Raw genomic sequence first — 26,282 nt, forward strand, 5'->3', positions numbered from 1 at the left:
CCAGCTCATAGGGCGACAACTAACTTATTGACATTTGAGGTCCTTAGATGAAAGTTATTATTGTTTATAAGTAAAAAGTATTATTATTTAGTAATCACTGAGTTGGTAAATGTAGTACTTCATAAGGAATTTTTGGAAGAGAGCTTTAAGGAATGAACAGCAGCAGAAATATAGCTAGATATATTTTAGAAAATATTTTTTAACTTAGAAAAAGTCCCAAATAGTAGATACCAGTTTTGAAAGCACCTAAAAGGCATTTTCTTCTTCTTCTTCTTTTTCTTTCTTTCTGTCTTTCTTTTTTTTTTTTTCTTTGTCTAGAGTTACAGAAAAATTCAGAAGGAGGAAAGTAAGGGTATGGGGGTTTCCATTTGGGGACCTTGATTTCCCATCCCCTGGCTGCCAAGCCTTCTTAGTGATGGTTCCACACATGTGGCTGCAGCTGTGGGGACAGCTGGAGAGACCTGTTGTCTTTCTGGTCCCCTCTGATATTTTGCAATGTCCCTTCTGATTGACCCCGTGAAGGGCATGACCTCTCTGGCCTGGCTCTGGCTGTCATGAGGGTGTTGCCACTTGGATAGGGAGCAGGAGAGAAGATGTAGTTGATTTGAAAAAGTAAAATGCTCCTTGGAGCTCATGAGTAGAGCCATGGAAACCTGGTGACTCCCCCTGGCAGCTCTGGGGGCTTCTAACCAGAAAGGCTGGTGCTTCACAAGCTATCACACGGTAGAAAGAGAAGAGCTTAGGCTAAGGTAGCGAGACTGATTGGTACAGGCCATTGTGTTACTGTAGAAAGGCCGGGCACAGGGGCTCTAGAAAGTTCACTGGGGCCCCTCAGCCAGCCTTCTAAGACAGGTTCCCACCTGGCCCAGGGAGAGAACTTCCCACTTGTCTTTCTGTGTGTGTTACTGAAAGGAAGCAATAGTTCAACCAATCTAAGCCCTGTCCCCTGCAAGTTAGTCGGCCTGATGCCAACAAAACCCTGCATAGGACATGAGGACCAGGCCCTTCTGAGGCTGCTGTGTGATGAGCACTGGGCACTAGGCCGAACAAAATGTTTGCTATTAAAATGGATTACAAGGAAATTACAAAATCACTTTAACCACTCTTCTGCACTCCTGCAGAGGGAAAACAAAGTGGCTGAAACAGAAAAATGTTTCCCAAAGGAAAATTTAATTTCCTCTTTGGTAACCTGAGAAAGTTTACCACAATTTCATTCAAAACCTTCAGGTACTGGGGGGGAGGGTATAGCTCAGTGGCAGAGCACATGCTTAGCATGCACAAGGTCCTGGGTTCAATCCCCAGCACCTCCATTAAAAAAGAAAAACAAAAAAACCTTTAGGCACTTGACTTTTTTTTTTTTTTTTAATATCCTTTACCTTTTTAATAAAAAGTAAAAAACAAACAAAAAAATACATCGATGTCCTGAATAGAACCTCTCTATGTAAAGTTCTCACTAAACAAATAAACATAGGACCAGACAAAAGAAATGGAGCTGCGAATAGCAATATGATATATTATGAAGCGTTTATATATATGTATATATTATATATGAATGTGCAGGTATATGTGTGTGCACCTATGTACGTATAAATATGCCTACGTATGTCACACACACACACACACACATATATATTTATACTGACCTCTTTAGACTGAAGTCCAAGGCACTTTTTACAATGAACAGGTTAAAGCCATTAATTCAGAACGTAACTGTTTCTGGGTACATATCGATTTATGGCGCCAACATCACAATTCACATATTTCCTTGTTTACCTTGGAGGGTCTGGTTGGTGTAATGAACAAGAGACTTGGTTTAAAAATAGATTAGGAATGTTGCTAGATGGTTAAACTAACTTCTTTTGCTAGTTTCCTCTGGGGAGGAGAATTCCCACTGCTGGACTGCCGAGTTTCTCAAGGAAGGAACAGAGGTGCAGCCATTTCTGCACTACCCTGGGCTGTGACCCGGATGGCCTTCTGGGGGACCTGCCCTGAGAAGCCACCTGCTATTCTGATGGCCCTGCTAGCATACACTAAAATGAAAAACTTAAAAAGGTGCTTTGAGGTGGCTCAAGGCTATGAAGTGAGTGCTTTTAAAAATGAGACTAGAAAAAGACTGCTTCTTTTGTACACCACCCAAGCTCTATGACCTCAAGAGGAATTTGAAGATGCATTTGTTTTTAATTCTTATGATTGCACGGGACCTCTACTTCATCAAATACTTCTGTAAGTGAGGGTCAGGGAAGAAATGGTTTAATTTTTGATCATTAATGATGTTGGTTACCATTGGCATGTGGTGAGGCCAGCACTTCTCAGCATTTGTGTATATATATATGCAGATCACTTGGGGATCTTGTTAAGACACCCAATTTGATTAAGCAGGGCTGGCATGGGGCCTGAGTTCTAACAAGTTCCCAGGTGATGCCTATGTCGCCGGTCCACGTACCACACTTTGACCGGCAAGGGTTAGCATATAGCTTACACCTGAATTACTGTCAAGAGATCTGCTTTCCCCAAGTCAGGAATTTGTATTGAGTTCCTTGATTCTAGATTGAAGAACAACTTTGAGTAGAAAAATCAGAACACTCTCTACAAGTGTAAAAGCCTTGGCCTGGGAAAGGCTAGAAGGAAAAGACAAAAGACACAGTTCTATTTAGTAGTGGAAAAGTATTGAGAGACAAATCAATTACCACCAGTACATTCATCAGTCAGTTATAAAATTGAGAATAAACTAATTTCCATTACCCAGTGAGTGAGTAACTTGCTAAAAACAGATGCCCTGGAGTTCTGATGGCTTTAATGGAGCTCAGGCTAACATGTAACTAAGGGGCAGAACGGAGACCGAGAGAATTTAGCTCAATAAAAATAAAATGTGTGTTCAACTTAAGTCCCAGCTATGCAAGACTGAAGCTGGGCGTTGAGAAATTTCTCTTTTGAATGGCGTGAATAATATCATTGAAGCCCCAGCCTCATCTATATGTAAGCTCAGATAAATGGAAGTTTGTGAGGATTCCAGCTGTTTCCCCAGGAGAAAACCTGCTGTTTTGCACTAGCGGTGTATCTGTGTGACCTTTCAGAGACTGCAGAGGGAAGAGATGCGCACACTCAGTTGACTCTACCCTGATGCTACTTGGTTTGCACCTGTACAATATTACACCAAAGTGATAACAAGTGAGGGTCCGTTTTGGGAGGAGACCCACTGATCCTTGGAAAACCTTTGTTCTGTAACCAAACACATCCTGTTTTCATCTAGAAATAGTCCCTTGGTCAAAGGAGGGAAGTGAAAAATTCTACATGTCTCAGAGGAGGCATGAATATCATCATTGCCCAAGGAGAGAATTTTCCACAAGTTTGCCAATAAAGGAAAACATCTTGATTGAAACTCGCTCTTTCCTCCCAGCTAGAGTAAACTCGCAGAAAAGGAAGCCCAGCTCTTTGCTGGGTCCTGCGTGTCCTGCCTCCTCCCCTCCTTCCCTTAGGAGCTGTGCTCCGAGTTGTGGATAAGCATGTGGAAACCTTGCTCCCTGTAGGGCAGCGCCGACTCGGAAAAGCGCATCTACAAACTGGGCTCTCACTGGGCCCCATGTAAATGGAATTCCAGTCCCGGCTATGCTCGGACACAGAGAAACTTCCAATGCCTAGAAGGACGAGTCTGTTGTGTCACAGGAGAACAGGACTCTTCCTTATGCCCAGTTCTGACATTGCCAAAGGAAAAACTGGTTGGCTGAGTTTGAGACTGACATCATTTATGTAATAGGGTCTTGGCATTTATATAGAAAGAGCCTGCACTTTTATTAAACTGGCTTTGCACAGCTGCTAGAGGAGTGATGGCTTTTAAAATCTCTTTGGAAATGGCTTGATAGAATTTAGGGTAGGATTATTCTTCTAAGCTGGGAATAATGTTGTTTTGTCGCTAATAGTCAGGTCTCAGAGAATTAGAATATGGCAGTTCTAACGGCTAGGGACCCTTGGTCTGGGTGTCAGGCAATCACTAACAGTGATTTGTACTCAGAAACAGTCGTTGGGAGAGCAGGTTGACACTGGACCTGCTAAAGACTAGTTGGATACAAAATGTTAATTGAAAGTTACAATATATTTTATAATATAGCAATATATTTCATATTTAAAATAAACTGTTATGCTTTCTCCTATCGTTAAAAAATAGCAAGCAGTACAGAGGCAAGATGCAAATTCATATTGAAGCTCATCTGATTCTGAATATAAACACATCAGTTTCTGAGTTCACCATGAAAATGTTTCCTCCGTTAACATCCTGTTGCTCTCTTTTGTTGTTCTCTTCTGGTCATTGTGGAATGGAGAGTCTGGGGCCAAAACTGAGTTGTTGCGCCATTAAAAAGTGTGTCTGATGAAGGTGGATCAGTCCTGGTTGAGATTCAAAAACTGAGACAACATGACACAGTTAGAGAATGTTGTTCATTCACTGTCCTTCTTCTGTGGACTTGGATGTTGGCTGTTCCGATCAGACTGATACTTGATTTGTCTCTCTCTCTAAATATATATATATATATATATATATATATATATATATATATATATATATATATATATATATATATATATGTTTTTTTCTTTTTGGCTATAAATTCAGCATCTCTTTGGGATCCAAACTACAGGTTGGTTTTGGATTTTGTGCTTTTCCTCCATCAGCTTGGTTGGTCACAACGTCTCTTTTGTTTGTTTCAACACACAGTCCAGGCCCAAGAGTACAGCTTCCAGAACTCATTTCTCAGGTGTGTAAACAACTGTGGCAGGGCACTTGGCACCTAGGTTTGGAGGTCATATGTTGAAGATTTGATAATGGTTTTGTTCAGAGGGAACTCCAGTTCATGTTTGGGCGTTTCCAGTAATGGTGTAAGAAAAAGAGATCACAGTTATTTTTTTCTCTATCTGTATATATTTATATACCATTGCACTGAGTACTTCTTAATAAGCTTCGGTCTATTTTAGTAAAAATCTACATATTACGTGTCTGACAGGAGTTTAGTGTTAATTTCTAGTCATGCAGCCTGGCACAAGCTTTCGGAACGAAGAGCACTCATTTCTATTCTACTACCAGAAGCAGGCAGTTAATATTGCTATCCCTGTAGCACTCCTTTCGTAGTGGTATCAATGATCCCATTCCCACAATGTTTACTTTGGCCGTGGCAGACAAGGAAGGGATACTGTCCAGGGTGTCATTAAGCCAACTGACTGCAGGGTAGGGAGGGGAAGGGGCTGTTCCCGCCTAACAGGAAACCACCAGATAGCTGTCTAAGGTACTGAAACCTAATGCCACAGAGTCAATAGGGACAGCGAAATGACCACTGACAGAGCCTTCATCTGCTTCTAAGCAATACCCAGGGAAGTAGAAGGACCGTGTAGGACCGGGGACGTATTTTAGGATTTAAAAGCAGAATCTTTAAAAGAGCAGTAACCTACTGGTAGTGCAATGACTTCATAGTGTCTCAGTTGTGATACTGTGATGGTTAGTAACACCATTTGTTCTGAATGAAACACTGATTCTTAATCTGGGGTGCACTGTAATGTTGAGGTACACCCTGAAGGAGGAGAGAGGTCCTGGGAATATGTGCTAAGCCCATGTTTCTCCCTGCTAATGTCACTAACTGGTTGATAGGTAATAATTACTTTTTGGTAACATTTGACTACATTCAGAGGCAACATTAAAGTGTGGACTAGACAGAGCTGGTCTGGGCTGCTGCTGACAACAAGAGTGACTCCATTTTTAAATCTACTGAATACTCTGTACTTACGAACATTAACTCTTACTTTCATTTGAAGTATAGAGAAATTGAGGTATGAGGTGGTTATATTCATTGGCCAAACATGTGGATTCAGTGTTAGAGTCTTATTTATTCTGATTCTTTGTCTCTACTTTTCTTCTTCTCCGTCATTATTTTTTCACCAGGAAATTATTAAAAATCTAAGGGGGAAATCTTCAAATACATTAAAATCATTATTTTTTTTCAATGCCATTCCTTCTTGACCTTTAATGAATAACGACAGCTCGCACGCACTCAGCACTTCAGAGCCTGCACGGACATCTTCCACGTCTCGTCCCCGACGAGACCGCTGTTACACCGCTGGGACCTGCTGAGGTCAGAAGTCAGTGGTGACTCCGGGCCTCACCCTGCCTGTTGTTTTGGATTGTATTAAGCGTTTCCAGAGATGTGGTGTCATGAAGTTACGTTACGAGAATGGTGAGAGCAGTTCATAGACACTTTATGGCAATTTATTGATGACAATCACGCATATGTGGCCTTTGATCCAAAGATGCAGCTTTTTATTTGGACTTCAATCTAAGGAGGAGGGGGCCCCTAGTCTGATATAATTTGCCAACTGATGCTATGTCCTGAAATTCCACTGAGATTAGTGGTCTTAATGTGTCACAGTACATCCCTGACTTTACAGTACATGGCGCTATAATATGGCTTAAGCGATGAGGGGGTGGCTCTGTATTTTTAATTCAAGTGTCTAGATAGTTTAGGGAATATTAGAGTACTTTTACCTGTTATTGAGTTATCAGAAGGGTGACAGTAGGAGCTTTGCCGCTGGGTCAGCCTTCCAGAAGTGGGCAGAACTCCATCAGTTCAGTATTGGAGTGAGGTTACCATAATTAATAGTTTGTCCATATAGCCAATTCTTGAGAAGATGATTAAACCTTCTCCACCACCAAACTTGAAAATAAGGTACAAGAAGGCATGGCGTGAGAATCCACCTGCCCCCTTTGCCCATCTGACGGCAATGCTGAGGTGCAGTGGAATTAGCCAAAAGACAGGCTGTGGGAAGGAAACCTGGGTGAGCTACACCCTGGATAATCGATACCTAAGTCATCAAGGGTTGATTGTACTTGCAGGAGGATGCATAACCTCCCCACAGAAAGCTGAAATACTAGTACAGAGATGCAGCCTCCCATTTACCATTGTAGGATCAACATGCAGATTCACTTGCTTTTTTTTTTTTTTTTTGGAAGAGTAAGTATTCTTTTGCCAAAGATAAAAACCATACGTAGCTATTGCACTACCAATAGGTCCAGTCATGCTACAAATGCCCATGTGTGTCCAGGATGCCCGTGGCTACTGCTACTGGATGTAAGTCCAGTCACTCCCTTTGCTAGTGCCAGGCATCAGGATTTACCTAAGGATACAGCATGAGCAGTGGCTTAAAGCAGAATCACCCACAGACGACAATGGGTCAGTGACAGTCTGTGCACACTTTTGGGCAGGAGGAGTGGCAGTGGAATCTCTCATGGCATTTGTTTGAAATTCAGATGAAACCCTTATATGCGTGCACGTGCACACACACACACAACCACACACACACACACATCGCAGGGTTAAAGCAGAATGGGAAGGGTGACTAGGAATTAAGACTTGATGGCTGTCGTTTAAAGGATCAGGACTGGCAAGCTCAGGCTGACCTGTCAGTGCTCTTCACACTGTGAAATGAACTAAGGCCACAGAGAAACTGCACGGTTATTTCGTCTGCTTATATGTTCAGCTGTCACTGAAAACACGAGCACCCTTCTTGGACATAAAAAAGGAGAGGGATCTTTCAGATAATCAATAGTCAAAAGAAGAAACAAACAAATAAAAAAGCCAGCAGCAAGTGTGGCATCTGTGGTATGCAAAACAACCAAGGAAAGTCCTCAAAGGAGTTATCAAGATAAAAATGAGGCCATTAAGGGAATATCAACAGCTATAAAAATAGATAAAAGAAGAAGTTTAGCAAGAAACCACATCTGGAAAGAGTGACCTTTCTAGAGTCGTCTACCTTCTGCTGTCTGGTCCCCTTGTCCTTAGAAGACCAGGTCCAGGGCTGCAGAAGAGACGTCTCCACAGCTAGATGCCACCTTTGGAAAGGCGGCGACATCCTGTGCAAAGTGAAACCCGACAGGACAACCATCCGCAAACGACCGCCTTCCGTTTTACCGTAAACAGATGAAATGCTCCCTACAGCATCATTTAACTCCACACGAGCAGGAGTCAGAGACCTCAGAATGAGAAAAGTGATGGATAGCGGGGGGGTTTGGCATCACAAACGTTCCGCATGGTTAGATGATGGAGCGAGGAGAACATTTTGCATCCCCATCCCCTGTCCTCTCCGTGCCTGTCACTCGCTACACCAGATCTGGAGGTTTCTGAAGTCTCTTGGAATTTGAGATGTAATTAGAGTCGTTTGTGCACCAAGATTAACGTGGCACAGTAGGAACAGGCTACTGACGCATCCGTGTCACCTTACCTTACCCACAAGGCTCCTTAAGGGCTCCCTTTATCCTCATAACCCTTCACTTTGAAGTGGTTTTAGGGCAGGTAGAAGGGACCACCTGGGTCACTCACCATCATGTCTCCTCCCAGCTCTCAGGTGAAGCACTTGACCTCTTTGCACCCCTAACATCTGGGGCTGGAAACCTGTCGCTGGGTAAATATCACAAATGAGCAAACCCTCAGACAACACTATTCGCGCAGGCGTCATGGGGTCGCACCTGTTCGTACAGGTGTGCACGCACGTGCACAGATGCTGTTCCCCTTCCCTCGCGTACATCCACCCGATCACACGCTCCTCTGGAACCCAGCTTGTTTGGACATAAGATGAAAACTCTGCAGAAGCTGTTATTTTTAGAAAGCTGCTTATCTCTCCAGAATGCCAACAATTTGGTCTTGTCATTCATCTCAGAGCAAGCATGGTGCGTATCCAGGACGAGGTACCCTGTTTTGCGTTTGAAGGGACATGTTTGAAGGGTCATCTTTAGTGACTCTGCGAATGTGGCCACCACTGGCAAGCTACCTGAACTGAGGGCACCCACATCCAGATTCAGACCAACTTAATGAACATTTAGAGGGTGCCTACTGCGAGCAGGGTAAGGTACCAGGTCCCTCTTTATTAGGGTCAATTGCAAACAAGAAAAGACCTGGGTTGAATATGGGATGTGTGTGTGTTGTGTGTGTGTGTGCGCACACGCTTGCAAACACAAGGGTTTATATGGGTATTAATATTGGATGGAAAGTCTGGCTTCTTATTTGTCTATTTTTCTTTCGGTCTAAATTGAGTTTTACAACTGTGTAAGGATGGGAGGAAAGAATGTCTGTTTTGGCAAGATGTGGGCAGCTCTCTTTTACTTTTGTCATCCAGGGGCCTCCTTAGACGAAAGGAAAGAAGAGACGTGGGCTGCAGGACCCTGTGGTGAGGACCCATCCCCCCAAGCCGGATTCTACACCCTCCCTCCGAGGGACCCTCCTCTGGGTTGGCTTCACTGTCGCTACTTCAGTGCATCTGACCCCCCACCCCCCCAACGTGAAGACCTGAGATTGAACGTGGATTTCTGTTCTCCACCAACTCTGCAGCAAGGGCCCTGCCAGAGGCGTCGCTTCCTGTCATCTCCTCTTCCTGCTCCCAAGTAGAGGCACCTAAACAGAGATTAGATTTCTGGTTTCAAGGCATATCAAACCAAGCACGCTGAATGAACATGAGTTAGTTAATTAGCTCGGTCTTTCTTCTTTATGTTCCCTGGTCTGAATGTTCCTTGATGGCCAAGTGACCAGGAGAGAGTTGATTTGCATCTTAAGACCTATGGGTAATGCTTCTGGAGTGGGGAGTTTTATTTAGCAACTGCTTGAACTTGTGTACGGGGTCGGGAAGGAGGTGGAGCTGACCCCGATCGGGCTGTCGGAGAGTGGGGTGTGGGTGGTGCCCACCGCCACGCTGACGCCCCGGGCCTCCATGAGGGCAGACAGGAGCTGCTGCTGCTGCTGGCGCAGAGTGTCCGCGATGAGCAGGGGCAGGGAATTGAAGCTGGCGGTGAGATGCTCCAGCTTCGACTCCAGGCTGCCAATCTGTTTCTCCAGATCTTCGCTCCGATCATTGAGTTCTGTGATTAAGTCATACATGACGTTTTGCATCTGTTTGGAGAGACAGAGAGATGAGAGACAGGAGATGACAGATCATCACAGAAGAATCCGCCATGGGTAAAAAGAAACATTCTCCAAATCACAACTGGACCAGCAACATGGATGGACCTGGAGGTTGTCATCCTAAGTGAAGTAAGTCAGACAGAGAAAGAAAAATACCATATGATATTCCTTACAAGTGGAATCTTAAAAAATGACACAAATGAACTGATCTACAAAACAGAAACAGACTCAGACACAGAAAACAAACTTATGGTTACCAGGTGGCAAAGGGGGTGGGAAGGGATAAATTGGGAGTTCAAGATTTGCAGATACTAACTACTATGTATAAAATAGATAAACAAGTTTCTACTGAACAGCACAGGGAACTATATTGAATATCTTGTAGTAACAAATAATGAAAAAGAATATGAAAAGGAGTATATGTATGAATATAACTGAAATATGATGCTGTACGCCAGAAATTCACACAGCATTGTAAACTGACTATGCTTCAATAAAACAAACCAACCAACCCCAAATTACAACGGCACCAACTTCCACACCGGCTGTGTCTGATCTGGCCAAGGACGGAGAAGCGGTTTACTTTCTTGGAGACATGGAGGCTTGAACGACACAGCGTTTTCGTGTGTGTGTGTGTTTGCTATTGTTTTCTTATTACAAAAATAATGCACATTACTTATAAAAATATATTAGAAATTATGTAGAATGGAAAAGCAGCAGCACTTTCTTCTTAAGTAGAGCGAGTGTCTAAAGTGTCTTCATGTTCTTACGACGCCCAACCTCTCGGGTCCGACGTCAGTGGAACCCACTGATTAAGGAGGTGGCACTGTGGTGGGGAGTGGACAGCGCAGTAGACTTATAATTGGTAGGTCAGGGGTCAAGCATGTGTCTTCAGCTCACACTAATAATGTGCCTTCCCTCAGGCTCCTTCACCTCTCTGAACCTTGGTTTCCTTATAAAATAGGAGTTAATTAACTATACATAGTCATGAAACTATCCCGCGACCCCCAACCCATTTTCAACACAGTAGCCAGAATGTATGATGTACGACATAACTCACTCAGGCACGGGCTCCAGTGAAAGGGAGCTACCTCGCTGAGGTTACTGCCCCTACACTGCCTGGTCAAAGGGGAGGGACGCTGTCTCCGTCTGGGACATCCCTACGGGCCAGTCTACCTTCAGAGCACCTGTGACTCAGCAGAGGCCTTTGTTGATTGTATCACACTTCAGACTCTTCCTCTGCCACATTCTGGTTCCCTCACTCCCTGACGTGCCCCCCAGGAAACCTCCTGTGCTCTGTGCTGTCTCCCAGTGTCCCATGGGCCCGCCCTGTCCCCAGTGCTCGCCCCCTACCCATCCCATGGCTGACAGCCTCGCCTCCACTAAGCCTCCCCTTAAAAATCACCTTCTCAATGAAGCTGCCCCCATGCCCTTGATAACACTGCTCCTTGTCCACAGCTCCATTCCTGATCCCACTAACCCTGCTCAACCTTTTTCTTTTCTTCATGCCGTGTTCTAATACAGTAGCTAATTTGCTATTTCTTTGGCTTATTGTTGTCTGTCGTCTACTGCAGGGCAGATACCTTTTGCTGTTGTTTCACTGATGTGTTGAAACAGTATCTGGCACATAGGAGATGCTCAGCTAACATTTCTGGATGGACAAAGGTACATAAACATGCCTAGTAAGGGGGCCTGTCACACGTGATTGGCACTAAAAGATGTCGATAGAACTAATGAATGAATAAAGTGCTGACACAGGGGAAAACCACCATCCCTGCCATCCTTTGCCCAAGGTAGGAGTTTAACTGATGGGGAAAGACCTTTGGCACCACATATTATTTCCATGTACCTAGAAGGTTTCTCAGTGTTTACCACCAAGAGCTGAGTGGCTTGAGGAAAGGACAGAAGACTCCCCAGGGGGCCCAGCCCAGGGCCTGCCTCTGGAGAGCAGGTGCTCAGTAAGCTTTTGTGAATGAACGCGGAAGGAGGTCGTGAGAGCAGGGGAGCAAACATGGGGTACCTCCAGGGAACTGCAAATACGATAAAACTTTAAAGTAATAAAATAAACTTGTCTTCTGAGAGTTAAATCATAAAACCAGGTCAGAGCAACACTAAACAAAGGGAGCTCATGCCAAGTGCACCACTTTCCTTCCCGGATCTGCGCTTGGGAGCGCGCCCTGTCTCCAGGCACTGCCATTCATTCAAGCTGTCCCAACTAGAAACCTGGGCGTCATCTGGTCCCCCAGCCCTCACAGCTCGCCAGTACCAAATCCTGCCCACCCTATGTCTAAATATCCCTCAAATTCAATTCATTTAATTGGAACGAAATCATTTTTGTCCCAACCAGTACCATCCAGCAGGCTGCGATGCCCTCAATATAGTTGAGTCCCATGGTTCTGACGCTACTCTCGGTGGAGGTACTGGGGATTGAACCCTGGACCTTGTACATGCTAAGTATGCTCTCTACCACTGAGCTATCCCCATCACCTGCCCCTGACTCTACTCTTATCAGGCAACTTTCTGATTATAATTTGGCTTCCAGGGTTAGTCTGTAGAATCCTTGTCTATGTGACAGCCACATTTCTTCCTGCAAATTAACAAATGACATCAGACTTGGGAGCAAGATTCATAGGACACTTCGAGCCCTTGGGTGTTTCTGTGGCTGCAACGGCAGGGAATCCGGCTGGTGGTTGCTCTGTACTGCCCCCCACCCCACTCTCCACCTCTAGGCCCTGTGGCTCTGGTCATCTGCTAGTGACACCCTGATCCTATTTCAGCTGAAATTTCAAGTTACTCCAGGAAGATGCAGAAACCACTGGTGCCTGCAGGGGCGAAGGGAGTGGGAAAAGAGGTGAAAGAGAAAAAAAGTGAAGGGAGGTGGCAAAACGCGAGAAGCCAGAGAGGAGATGGGGAAAGGGAGATTGAAAAATGTAGTGATACTTCCCCAGCTAGTGACATGCCCCAGAGAATATTGGCTGAAGCCCCAAAAGGAGCCATCACGGAGGCGGACTGGGCAGCTCTGCCGTTGCAAGATCAGGATTTTATTGTGGATGCCAGGGAGGCGAGGATGACTCTAGACGTGGAAGTGCTTCCTTCATTAATTAACATTCACAGAAGCTCCTCAAGGCGCACGCTCTTCCTGGAATGTACAGACCACAAAACTATTTGATCGCAGGGCACCCTGAACTAAGTCCGGGCCCCTGGGTCTTGGCTTCTGTGCTGTGGCTGGCCAACAACCCCACCTTGGGAGGGTCTCTTTGCTCCTTTAGATCTTGGTTTCCTCATGTCTATTCCTAATCAGAACTACCACGTGCAAAACCGTTAGAGTTCACAAAGCATTTTCATGGCGATCATCTCATTTGATCAGTTGCACCTCAGATGTGAAGCATTATTTTTACATTTCAATGGGAGAAACTGAAGCTAGCACATAAAGCATCCGAGCCCCCAGCTCTGCCACCCTATGAGAGAGCTCTTCAATAGAGCCAGTGGTATGTGGAGGCCACACGCCTTTCTCTTCATCTAGAGAGGACCAAAGGGCAGGGCTGGAAGGTGGTGAGCTGGGAGGACAAAACACAGAACAAAAAAGGAGCGAACATGGCATTATTATGTCTCCCCCATTCTGTTGCCTGGAGACGGGATGTCAGGGGGAGTGTGGACCAACGTGAATGATGCCAGGCTGCTGCCAGGACCTTGGCTGTGCCTCCCAGGAAGATAGACTAAGACTAGATGGATGTGAGAGCTCGCCCTCCTGGCAGGTCCCACCCCCATCCCCCTGCAGCCCTGCAGGAGCCTTCCTGTGACCCTCTCCTCCACTCCCTTTCTCTCCAGGTAACTCGCTCCCAGGCTATGATGGTTTAGTTCCCCACCCAATTCACATGAGCCTCTTTCCAATTCATGGACTTTCTCCCCTTGCCCAGCCTGCGCTGCATGGAGCCCCATCTCTGTGAGAGGCAAAGCTGGCACTGAAGAAATCCAGGCTTGAAAGTCCAGTTTACCTGCTATTTCCAGGAGAGCACAGCCACAGCGAGTCCTGCCAGGTGAGAGGGGAGGCAGGAAACATGGCAACTTGTAAAAGGAATATCTTAGGGCTTGTTGGGGCATTCCTGCATCTCCCGGCTCGGGTCCCCAGCTTTCCCTACATGACCCTCCTCCTGGCCACAGCTGATTGGTCCAAGGGTGCACAAGTGACCCAAACTGACCAGTCATCTCATCCCTTCTGAGGATTAGAACTAAGACCAATAGGAGGCCGATTTGTCTTTGCCTGTGGCTAGACTCGAGCATGTCCTCTCTGGGTAGGGGCCTGCCCTGGTCTGCCATGGAGACAGGAGGCATAGGAAGTTGTCAGGAGAGGAGGGAGAGAAAGAGCTGAAGCAGGTACTCAAACAGGAGAGAAAAGAGAGGGTGAGCGAATACTTCCTGGGGTGAGGTCCAGTTCTGGTTGGTTCCTTCCTAAGGCTGACCACGTGCCTGCCTTAAGGTTCTGCCTGGAATGAGACTCCTGGTATCCTTATAGCAAACGCCTCCATCTTTAAACCTGTTTCTAATACCAAGAGTGTTAACCAACGTACCCAAGACCCAGGGGGTTCCCTCCTGCACTTGGGCTCTCCATTCACACACCCCCCTCCCCCAGGCTCCCAGGAGCCCTGCACTCTGCCTCAGCGCCCCCTCCAAAGGCACACAGACCTGTGGGCTTCTCCCCGCCCTTCCTAGCCACGTACTCCCTGATTGAAGCCCTCCCCGGCCTGGGGGGGCCTTTCTCTGGCTTGATCCCTGAATTGAACAAGGCACATGCGTGTCACCCAACAACTGGCAATTTCTCTGATTGTACCCTCTTCTCAAAGGGGGCTTAATTTGCCTGAGGGAGTTTCTCTTGCTTACCCAGGGAGCGGGTTCCACGATGCTAACTGACATCTGCTGGAATGTTCTGCCAGCCTGGCCCTGGGCTGCGCACTTGATAGATGATTTCTATCAAGAGGCGCTAGGGAAGAGGGGCTGAGGAGGGGAGGCCCCCTCTTCAGCGGTGCCTCCACACAGCTCAGCCAACAGCGCAGGCTTTGGTTCTTTTGCTCCGGAGATTTGCAGGAGGGGTGAATTGCTTTACAGTATTTAAGGCAGTTTGGTTCCAAAATGCAGAATGACAGTGAGGCCCTCAAAGGAGGGTTCTCTTTTTTGGCATCTTCATGAGAAATAAAGAAATGCACCTACCACCCCCACCACCCATTTGGGGCCGGGAAAGCTGAGTTGTAAGGACTGGAGGATGCAGAAAAATGAACTTCCAATTATAACGGCAAACCGGAAGGACCTTCCTCGGTGTGACCTAGGCAGCAGCATCGCTATTGTCACCACTGGGGCTCATCAGTGTGCAAACTCAAGCTTATCCTTCGCAGCCCTTCGTGTACAGCTCGTTGGGCAACACGCAAAAAGATTTAGCCGATCAGCTAATTCATTCGCAGGCAAGACAAACCTGAGCGACTGAATTTAAGAAACAAATGCCAGGCTTTAAAAGTCAACAACCCACACCAGTAGATTGCATGTGTCAAGAACGTGAACTTAGATTATTTTTTAATGAAGGAGGAAGTGGTCTTTGCTTTCCTGGTCCTGCAACGTCCAAGTGGGCAGTGGCCTGCTCTTCCCGGCCACCTCTGAGAAATCGAAACGGCAGCATCTGTGAACCCTTTACGAGGTCTTCGGGTTTTGCCACTCACCTTGGAAAGGTCCACGAGGGTGTTGGCTTGGTCGCTCAGCTTCCTCTGCTCCATCTTGACGCTCCTCAGTCTGTGGGAAAGAGTCGTAACAGCCGTACGCCTCAGTGCCTGCTAGGTTCAGCCCCACGAGCAGATTGCACCTCCACACCAGTTCGCCTGATTTTGGAACTTAGTACAACCAGGGACATTGAGCGTGGGTGACAACTAACCAGAATCAAAGGCTCGGCAGGCACACTCTTGTCCCCACGCCTGCTTGCCCTCGGTCACTTCCGTTCCCTCACCACTCCCAGATCATTTCCCGGCTTCCACACCTTTACCTAGGCTGTTCCATCTCAAATGCCCTACTCTCAGCCTTCCAGGTTCCCGAAACCTCCAGGTCAGAATAAATGTTTTCATCCTCTACTTTTAAAAATCCACTTTACTTTTTAAAGACTTAGCTTATAGAAAGCACTGACCACAATTTGTTCTGCTTCAAGTTGTAGTGTGTGTGTGTGTGTGTGTGTGTGTGTGTGCAGAATGTGAGAGCCCTTAGAGGCTCTTACCTAATTTTTACTTTCCATAGCTGTCTGCCCAATGCTTGGCAGCGGCAGGTGCAGTAAATGAAGAAACAGACTGCCCTGGGTCCAGGCCACCCCCCTGCCCAGTGCCTGCTGAGTGCCACAGAATGGATTTCTTCTGCTCCTCTTAAGGATATGGGAAGATATTGATGGAGTTCTGGGGAACCCATCACTTCCAGTTTGGTCCTCTGGTGGCTGAGCTACCCTGGCATACTCACTGGTGAATAGCTTGGAGGAACTTCCTCTGGTGTTTCCTGACTTTGGCGTGGTCAATCTTCTTTAGCAGCTTCGTGTGTTTATAGATTAGCCACGTTTCCCGAAGGACGTTGGCTGCAGCATTCTTGATCTGAGGGAAAGTAAATAAGGCAGGTTGCTGTCAGGTGAACATTCCCAGGTTCGCACAGCATGTTTTTTGTGTTTGCTGATAGAGTCTACCTTATAAGGAGATGATTCTTTTCCCTGAATCAAATCAGGAACACTTAGAAAGGATGAATAAAATGCATCTCTTGTTAATCCTATGTTGGACACAGTAGACCGGAGCCTGAAGTTGAGGGGTGTTTCTCGTTTCTTCCTTGATCATTTCAGGACAGCCTCTCCACTGCGGCCACTCATGCTATATTTAGGCAGGCTGCATTACCGAAACCTGGAGGCCTGGGGCACCCTTTGAAAAGATAAATATGTACCACTGCTGCCCTTGGATGCAGAGTTCTACACTCTACCTGAGATTTCTATTTACTGCTCATGGTACATTTCTTGGATTCAGAGAGTAAACAGATTTCCTGTCAGCTGGAGATTTTAAAAGCCCTCTTTGAGGAAAGGTCTTTCCCGCCGAATGAAACTATAGGTAACAACCAGCCCCTTGTTTCCTCTCCCAAATGGCCAAGAACCTTTACACTGCAGTTTGACATGTAAATGTAATGGGCACAAAACTGAAATAATTTCAAAGCAGTGTCTGAAAATCAGTGCAGACATGTCGGTGTGAAACCAGAGCTGCCTCTCTCCCAAGGCTGGCTTCTTCTCTGCACGGCAATCACACATTTCAACATATGACGCTGTCATCTGTTGACATGGAAACCACTGATCTCACCCAGCTCACGACAGAGCTGAGACATATCAATGGCATCCAGATGGCAAGGGACAAAGTTTTAATCCAAACACAGACATCTTCAGCAATTAGTAACAAGAGCAAGAGGAAACATTTCTTATTAAGCACAAGCTAGACAGATTTTTGATGAACCGTTCCCATTTCTGTCAGCCATGCAAATTGGCACAGGCCCACAGGCCCAGGGCCTGGAAGTGAAGCAGGCCAGCCTAGTAGAAATCAGGTTACTAGCCAGAAAGGATTTTAATAAAATTGGAGAGGACAGACCTGCTTCTTCAGACTGACATCAACAGATGGGACGTTGTTAAAATACTGAGACGTGTGGGAAGGCCTCAGAAACATTGTTTTGCAGCCTGATAACTTGTGTGTGTATGTTTTAAAAATTTATTACTAAGGCTGGATTGTATTTTTCATTGGCGCTGAAGCGATGTTTTAAAAGAACAGCTAGGTCTTCTCAGAACTAGCTAAGCCACATAAATATTGCTTTTTTCTTCAGTAAAAATCTACTGTGAAAATGGCTTTAAATGACTTAATTGCCCACCTCTGGAACTTTCTTGCCTGAAAGGAAGCAGGTGGTGGTGAGTAGCAGCTGGAAATGGTGGGGGACCAGGTAGGAGGGGGGAGGCGGAGGAAGGGGTGGTCACGGGGGTTCTGTCCAGGGGCTGGTGTGGACATCAGCCTCCCGGCCAAAGGGGCAGCACAGAAGGGAAGGCTTTCTCTCTGCGGAGTGGAGCGAGAGGGCCACTTGGCACATGGTTTCTTCAGTTTTCCTAGGCACTTAGCCTCTAAGGAAAGCCTCACAGAAGAGCAGGAGGGAGAAGCCTACTTTTAGGATGACTGGCAGAGCCCCAGTTACACCAGTCTCCTCTTCGGAATACTGAGAAAACCACAGAATGTCAATGCTGATGAACCTTTGACAATTGCCTCTGTCTTGATGTGCAGCAAACAAGTGAAATTGGAAAGCTTGCAGGTGAATCCCTGTTCTGCCAGTTTGGGAGGAAATGCTTCATTATCTATAAGACAGGAAAAATAAATCCTTACCTAAAGGGTTGCTATGAGGCCCAAAGGAGGCCATGACCATGCTGCTGACGGTGCTGGGGCTGACAGCGCACATTTACCGGGTGCCAGTTTGCCTACATGTACACTCATGTAATCGTCACAGCCACCCTACCAGGCAGGTGCTAATATTAGCCCCCATTTTACAGATGAGGAAACTGAGACCCAGACCCAGACCATAAAGTTATAAATGGCAAACTGAGTCAATGTGGATTTAAGAGTTCTCTAAATTACAATGTACCAGAAAGACACTAGCTGTCATCATCTGGCCCAAACCTGCACTGAAAATATGAGGAAACAACGGCTTCAGAGACAGAATCCCACAGCTAGCTAATGGCCAAGTCAAGACAAGAGCCAGGTCCAAAAAGAACATAAGGGTTTCATGTGGTCTGAAGAAAGCTCTGAGTAGATATCATCTCTACACAAACAGAACTGTTTCCTGTTTTCCAGGATGAAGGAACTGGAAAGGACATTAGACTTTTTAATCATCACGGCCGTCACTTAGCAATATGACAGAACAGGGAGTCTGGGTCCTGCACTTAACTTTAGCCCAAATATTAGGTACTAAAATTACAGCACAGCCTCGGTAGCTGAGCGAAGCAGCCACAGCATCTTTATGGGTTTGAACAGGAGGCCCCTGCGTATTCGGGAAAGTGTCGTTAAACGCAAGACTTGGTGCTGACTCGGAATTAATCGCCAGCAAACAGCCTGGCACAAAGCTAAGTAGATCAATATCTGCAAGAGAAAAAGAAATAGGCTTTTAACTGCACTGTGCTTTCCCAGGTCAACAGTAAACGCTATTGTGACCAGGTTCTTCCTCCAATTCACCTGGCTGATGCTTTGAGCATCACTGGGGCGGGAAGAGGTGGAGGTCGTGTGCCCCTTCTGGGAGCCACTGAGCTTCTGTGGGGCTCCCAAGCACAGTTCCCTGATGGGGACTTGGGTACCCTCTGAGCTCTCCTGGTGGGCAGGGGCACCAGGGCCCAGAGATGCTCTCGGGGGTTGAGGTTGGCAGTGGGATGGGTCAGGGAACTGAGAAGAACTGGGTAAAGTTGGCCATGATCTATAGGCTCAGGGGTGGTTAGAGGAAGGCCATTTGTGCGAGGAAGGCTGGCTGTTTCATCCCCCAAACCCATAAGCTGATTGTTTTCTGAGGGTCCATTCATTCTCTACCAAAAAATTGTATGCTTTCACTCTGATGGGGGCCAGAGAATGGGCTCAGTCACCTGTGTACTTCAGAGTGGGCCCTAAGATGAATGGGCCTGGGCAGGAAAGTCATCCAACAAAGATCTTGCAAATCATACTGACAGCTAACATTCATGGAGTGCTTACTGTGTGCCAGGCTCTGTGCCAAACACTTCATGTTTACACTCTTCCATCAGCCCTCAGAAAAACCTCACAAGCGGATGAATTATCATCTCTGCCTTGGACCAGTTATGGAACCTCTCAGAGACTCAATTTTTTTGATTCCTTCTTTCCAAAAACACTTACTGAGCCCCCACGATGGGGCAAACACTGTTCTCGGCAGTAAGACTAAAGGGACACACAAACCAACAGCGTGCCTTCCCTCTGGAGCTTCTAATCTTGTGGAGCCGGCACGCACTTAGTGATGCAATATCAGGTGGTAAGTGCTTCAGAGACACGGCAGCGCAGCAGGTGCTACAGCGATGCCAGTGCTCCTGGTCTGTGAAATGGGACTGCGGCTGATGGAACAAGGATGCACTAAAGCACTCAGCACAGAGCCGGGCTGCACCGCCCCTCTGTACGCGGCAGCTTTATTGCTGTTTTTCCCCCCAGCAGATGTCAGCTTCTTCCCCCACCTCCAGCAAAAGAAAACATAAACCAGAACACATATGTCTGCCCTTGAGCTCTTGGCCATATTATCCATGTCAACCACTTGCTCTGGCCACCTCTCTGCCAGGGTAGCCTGCCTCTCGGTACTACGGGGAGCTGTTGCAGAGGAACATGCTGGGCAGGATGAGAGGCACGCTTCTCGTCCCCCACCCATGCCCTGGGAGAGCAATTCCAGGACCCCCACTGGTGGGGACCCCCCAGGGAAGAAATATTAGCATGTCCACGCTTTTGCCAGGAATTCTTCCCAGGGAAAGAGTTTTCGACCTGGAGGCTGGAGAGGGGGCAGGAAGGAAAGAAGAGGGGCCGATCAAGCCTGGCAGGTGGGTGCGACTTAAATAACTTCAAGAAGTTCCAGAGTTTGAATTCAGATTAATAAAGCTAAAGGGATGAGAAAATCGCAATCCGAGAACCCTCAGGCCAGCCCCACCTTCAGACACTGGACTGCAGGTGTCCCTTACACCCAGGGCCCGCCCGTCTTCCCCACCCTCATCCCCACAGACTCCCCGTTGGCCCCTGTGGCTGTCATCTCTTCAGACTCCCTGCTTATATCCTCTCTCCTTCCCTCATCTGTCCGATCCCAGAGCCCATTCTCAGGCTTCTCACCCGCTTCACCCGGAAGCCTTCACCAAACACTTAGAAATGGGGGCTGCACCGCTGTGGCTGGCAGGACACTGGGGCAGGGAGCGGGGAGGGATGTCCTCCTGTGGTTCAGAGCTGGCATTTGTAGCTCTTTCCCCAAAGCAACACAGTAATGAATCACAGCTAATTCCATCATGCTATTAACATGATGCTCAGCTTGTTTGGAGGTAAACTGGCCTTTCTCTCCAGCAGGCCTGGGACCCTAACCACTATTCTGAGTTCCAGGGAACTGACTGTTCTGGAAAACCCACTGGGTTATGGCAGGAGAGCTACCTGGCAACCTGAGAACAAACGGCAGCCCTGGCTGGGACCCAGCTCACTGCATATGGCTGGGGGCCCGCCCTTGCCCATCGCTGGGCCTGAAGAGGCTCATCCTTAAGAATCCTTCCAGATCAAAAGCTCAATGTTGCTATGGCTATTGTCAAAGACAAACTATACCCACTCTGCCTAGGACAGAACTTCCGTGGGCGATATAATTTATAATCCCCTTCTGGGGAGAATTAGCGTTCCTGATAACTGCTTGACTGATTATCTGATAAATTTTTATAAAATTAAGATGGGTTCTGGGAATCCACTCACAGGTCCAACCAGGCGTCAGTCAGGGGTCTAGTGTCCTTTATCCAGACCTTCTGCACCCTGTATAACAATGACTACCCTTGTCTTTTCCTATAAAAGACCTCTTCTGTGAGTAAATCTTTGAATTAACTTGCTGGGGAAAAAAAGGTTTTTTTCCCAGCAGGGTTGTGATAAAACTTTGACACATGTTCATAATTAAAGTTTTCTTTACTCTTTCTGTCTCCGGCCACCGGAAAGATAGGAGCTGCCGCCATGTCCGCGCATCTGCAATGATGGTCGTGCGGAACTGCTTCAGCGTCTTGATCAAGAGGAGCAAGCAGACGTACAGCACCGAACCAATAACGTGAAGGCCCACAACGCCTCCCGCTACAGTGGGCGGAGTCACTGCAAGACAGTGGGCGTGGGGCCGGCGGCCGATGGCAAAGGTGTCATGGTGGTGATGAAACGGAGATCCAGCCAGCGAAAGCCAGCCACTTCCTATGTTCGGACCACCATCAACAAAAACGCAAGGGCCACCCTCAGCAGCGTCCGTCACATGATCCGAGAGAAAAGTACCGCCGAGATCTGCGCATGGCCGCCATCCGCAGAGCCAGCTCCATCCTGCACAGCCAGAAGCCTGTGATGGTGAAGGGGAAGCAGACCCACCCCACCAAGAGCTCCTGAGCACTCCCTTCCCAGAGCAATAAAGATGTCAGCCGACCAAAAAAAAAAAAGTTTTCTTTAGCACTGATGAGTCCTGGGGGGTTACTAAAAGTTTTTGAGCAGGATGGTGATATGTTCAGAGTTAAGTCTTAGAGTCTGAAGAGATTCACAAGGAAGCAAAGTACAGGATGACTCAGGTAAGGGAGGCCCAAGAAAGATGAGGAGGTAGCAGGCAACTGTGATGGGGGTGCAAGACTGAGATGGTGGCTTGAAGGATGGTGGGGCAGAGGGCCTGGAGAGGCTGGCATGCATGAACAGCCATGGCCAGGTCAAATCAGACTCTGAAGCTGCTCATCCCCCTGTGGGGACCAGGGCAGAGAGGAGTTGGAGATGCTGCTAAGATGTCAAGCCTGGAGACTGGAAGGATGGTGATGCCATCAGGTGACCAGGGAAGTCAGGAGAAGGCACTCACATGGGGGAGACATGGTTTGGTTTTGGTCTCACTCATTGACTTCATGGGGCAAGGTGCTTGGATGAAATATTTGAGGCAAGAGCCCATCATGGCAAGGATGAGACATGGTCCTTAGCCAGGGGCACACACACACACCATGGTAGTGCCTGCAGGTTTGACAGGGAGAGTAGGTATGGCAAACAGAACATCTGTCCGTAGTGCCGTTGAAGCCAAGTGTGTCCATGGGCAGCTGCCTTGTCCTTTAGAAAGGAGAGGTGCTCTCTGAGGGCAGAGACCATCTCTTACCCATCTTGGTGTCCCCAGAACACCAGGTACGGCATCCAGCAGGGGATCCCTGTGATAGGTATGTTTAGTCACATAGAGTGGAGAGATGGGGATGTGTAGCATTGAGTGGGAGAAAAGATAGGATCTTTTTTATAGTCTTTCTGTGTGTCATCTACGTATATGTTATCTAGTAGCCTAGAGGTTTGCAATAAATTGTAATTCTAGATTAACAACGGCAGTAACACTGCAAAGTCAGTGTGGGAAGATCTGATCACATTAAGTGCACAGATGATGTTGCCACCAGGGTTGACAAGTTATACAAGAGAAAGAAGAAAAGCCATGTGATTCAGGAAAAGCAGAAACTGAGTCCTGACCCTGTGTGACCAGACTTCTGCCCCACCCCTACCCCTGCCTCCCTGGCAAATAAATAAAAATGGTGGGGCTCTAATGGTAAAGGCTGGACTGAAACCTTTATGTCAAGGCAGGCAGAATGAATAAACACTAGAACAACTTGAGTATTTTTGTGATTAATAGGTTACAATTCCTCTTTTCTGTTTTTTGGCTTAGATGTTTGAAGAATTAAGGTCACATGTACTTGTAAGAGATGGCTTTTATCTGTTAAATCTGCTAATTGCCCACTCCTGAGAGGTTTGCAATTATGCCACAATCAGCGCCTCCCACGATTGGCTCTTCCTCTGTGAATTCACTGAGATGAATAGACTGAGCTTAGCGTCAGTTTGACCCATGAGACGCCCCAGCTGGACACACTGGGCCTTTTGGAGAGGACACAGGATGGATGAGGCAGCACCAGGGGAAGAAGGGTGGGCTTCTCTGAGGCCAGGTCAAAGGGAGCTGAAGCCAGAGCAGGCCCAGCACTGCGCCTTTCAATGAAGGTTATGGAAAAGAACCTTTCAAAGTCCCAGCCCTGCAAGCTTTGAGAATCCTTTCTCTGTAAGAACCATCTCTTTTGTGTTGTTTGTTTTTTTGGGAAAAGATACGAGACATTAAAGGGACATTTCAACAGATTTAAGTGTTCTTGGAAAAGGGAGATGTTATTTGATTAAAAAGGTGACTTGTACTCACGGATGCACAATAAATATTTGTTGGTTTGATTTTTCATCCTACTTTTCAAAAAGTAAGCGGACCTGAGGAGGATTTTAGAGAATTATTTTTTGAAAGATTGAAATTAGCAACCACATTCTCATCTCCTTCTACAATTATAGTGCAGGGAAATTGTTTATTTTCCTGTCATAGGGAGCTGGCTTTCCTCGGCTTTATTTTCCTCTAGTGTCTGATTCATGGAGTGAAAAATGGAGAGGACAAAGGAATAACATGAAATACAAAGCATATCCTTGGTTGCAAAACGCAAACCAGAATAAACAGAGACCATTGATATCTCTGCTCTAAGAAAGAGCTTCTGAGCAGATTTTGGAGGGCAAACTCCCTTGCTCCTGACTCCTGCACTAAATTATTCTGGGAGAATAGATGCAAATATATTTGCATTTAGGTTCCACCAACTTTGGTAAATTTGCTCCAACCTGAGCATGCATATCAGGGGGCTGAGGGAAAGCAGCTGGGTTACAGGGTTTGGGGTGAACCTGGCTGGCTCACCCATGGGCACAGTCGTCAACCCTGCCGTCTTGACACTACAAGTCACATTTGCTTTGGTACATTGGACAGCGCAGGGTCACGATGTACCGTATACAACCATCTGTATGTCAACAACAGAAGCGTATTGGCCTGCATCCTTTCTTGCCAACATCTGTGGAGGCTCTTTAAAGAGCCCAGTACATGTAATCAAAGACCAAACAATCAAGCACCATAAATAATTCTGCAGAGAAACTGGAGAGGCCTTGGCAGCTTCTCCATCCCCCTTGGCCTCCCTCTGAGCTCACACCCTGTCACACTCCCTCCTTCTTTTCTTCTCCCTTCCTGCCTTTGTCTCCATTTCCGACATATTTTTACTGCACCGCAACATTCATCACTGACGTTTTCTCCAGCTTTCAAAAACCCCAATCAAAATGTGGTTGCTCGTAGGTCTCCTAACCCACTTTAGTCCTAAATGAGGAAGATTTGCTCTGGCGGCCACGACCCCAGTACAGGGTCCCGCTTCTCTCTCATTTTGGAAAGAGGAGAGTTTTGCAGGAACTCATATTATTGACCCTCGTTCAGCCTGCAGCTCTAAAGAATTTTCCATAAAAGCTGTCATTAAATAAACAGCTCCTGCCTCGCTCATTTGGCCCACTGTTATCCTGGAAGGCGCATTGCTGTCTCTTCTAAATGGGCCTTTTCTTCTCTGACAATTCAGTGGGAAGTCAGACTTTTTGCAGCTAAACGATCTCCCCAGTCCTGCTTATATTCAGTTTTTCACCCTCCTTAACACCTTCATCAGGGTACAGGGAGAAATATTATTTGGAAAACCTGAAAGGGGAAAATTGGTTGATGACATTTGGAGGGACATTATTTAGGAGTGATCATCTGTAATGATTTTTTTTTTTAAGGACTAGACTTAAATAACATTTCCAATATAGTTTTTTAAGACTTTCTACTGCTCCTCCTAATGAGAATCATGAAAATATTTGAGCATAAACAGAAACGCCTCATGCTGGGTGATTTACTCGGCACCGTTCGGCAAGGGGGTGGGGTACTTCATTGTATGCTATAGATTTCATTATCAGGAAAATTATTTGGTTGCCTGAACCACACATGGTAATTTAGGAGCAGACAGGAGCCTGGGCGTCGGGAGACTGTGACCGTTTTGTGCCAGCTGTGTGCATGTGTCCGGGGCTCCCTCAGCCCTCCTGACCTGTCATAGCTGCTTTCTGACCGCCTCCCATGTGGGCTCATGTCCCCCCGTAAACCATGGGCAGTGGAGTTTTACCCGTTTGGTGAGCTGAGTGTCCATCATGAAGTTGTGAACGTGCTTCTCCGCTTTGGTGAGTTCCAGCTTTCGGGCCACCACGGCCACCACGAGGGCAGTGCAGCCTGCACCCTGTGGGGGGACAGCAAGAGGGCCAGAGGAGAGAGCATGTCATTAAGAGGCAGGGCTCAGGCGGAAGGCTCGATGTGCCCCGCGCCTGCCGTGGGGTTCCCGGGAGCGGAGTGGGGACCTGAGCTCGCTGGCTGGTCAAGGCCACGCCACAAAACCCATCGGGGCCCTGATTCCCGGCCCCGCACAGTGGCCTGCCGTGCCCTTGGCTTAGCTGCGGAGCTGTGTCCGGGAGACTGAGTCACTACAGAACAGGCCACTTCTGATGGGGGCAGGATACTGGAGGGGGCTGCGGCTTGGGGGGAATGTAAAACAACAGATATCCCTTGGTCACCTGCCAGGCTGTGCACGGAAGAAGGAAGGTCCGGCACACGCATGCCCCGCTCTCCCTCATGCACATCCCAGCCCCGCTGCCAGCTCCCGAGCAGGGGGCCAGGAGGAAAGAAAGCCATGCAGTATGGATGGAACACCTGCTGGTTGTAAAGAGTTTTCCTGAAAAC

At 47.1% G+C, this 26,282-nt stretch overlaps 1 protein-coding gene and 1 pseudogene across 4 annotated transcripts in view; one reads left to right on the forward strand and one right to left on the reverse strand.

Moving 5' to 3' along the window:
• Positions 1-1,493: 1,493 nt before the first annotated feature.
• Positions 1,494-26,282, reverse strand: part of KCNN3 (potassium calcium-activated channel subfamily N member 3) — a 153,291-nt gene continuing 128,502 nt past the window's right edge. For 3 of the 4 annotated variants that reach the window (XM_074349497.1, XM_074349500.1, XM_074349499.1), the window contains exons 5-8: positions 25,675-25,785; positions 16,407-16,534; positions 15,632-15,701; positions 9,430-9,914 (exon numbers count right to left, since the gene is read on the reverse strand). In XM_074349497.1, the coding sequence (XP_074205598.1) occupies positions 9,618-9,914; positions 15,632-15,701; positions 16,407-16,534; positions 25,675-25,785 (606 nt within the window). In that variant the 3' untranslated portion in view covers positions 9,430-9,617. The other variant, XM_074349498.1, reaches the window with a different exon arrangement.
• LOC105068178 (large ribosomal subunit protein eL28 pseudogene) lies at positions 21,668-22,440 on the forward strand (annotated as a pseudogene).

Source organism: Camelus bactrianus, chromosome 21 (assembly GCF_048773025.1).
Source record: "Camelus bactrianus isolate YW-2024 breed Bactrian camel chromosome 21, ASM4877302v1, whole genome shotgun sequence".
Taxonomy (NCBI): Eukaryota; Metazoa; Chordata; class Mammalia; order Artiodactyla; family Camelidae; genus Camelus; species Camelus bactrianus.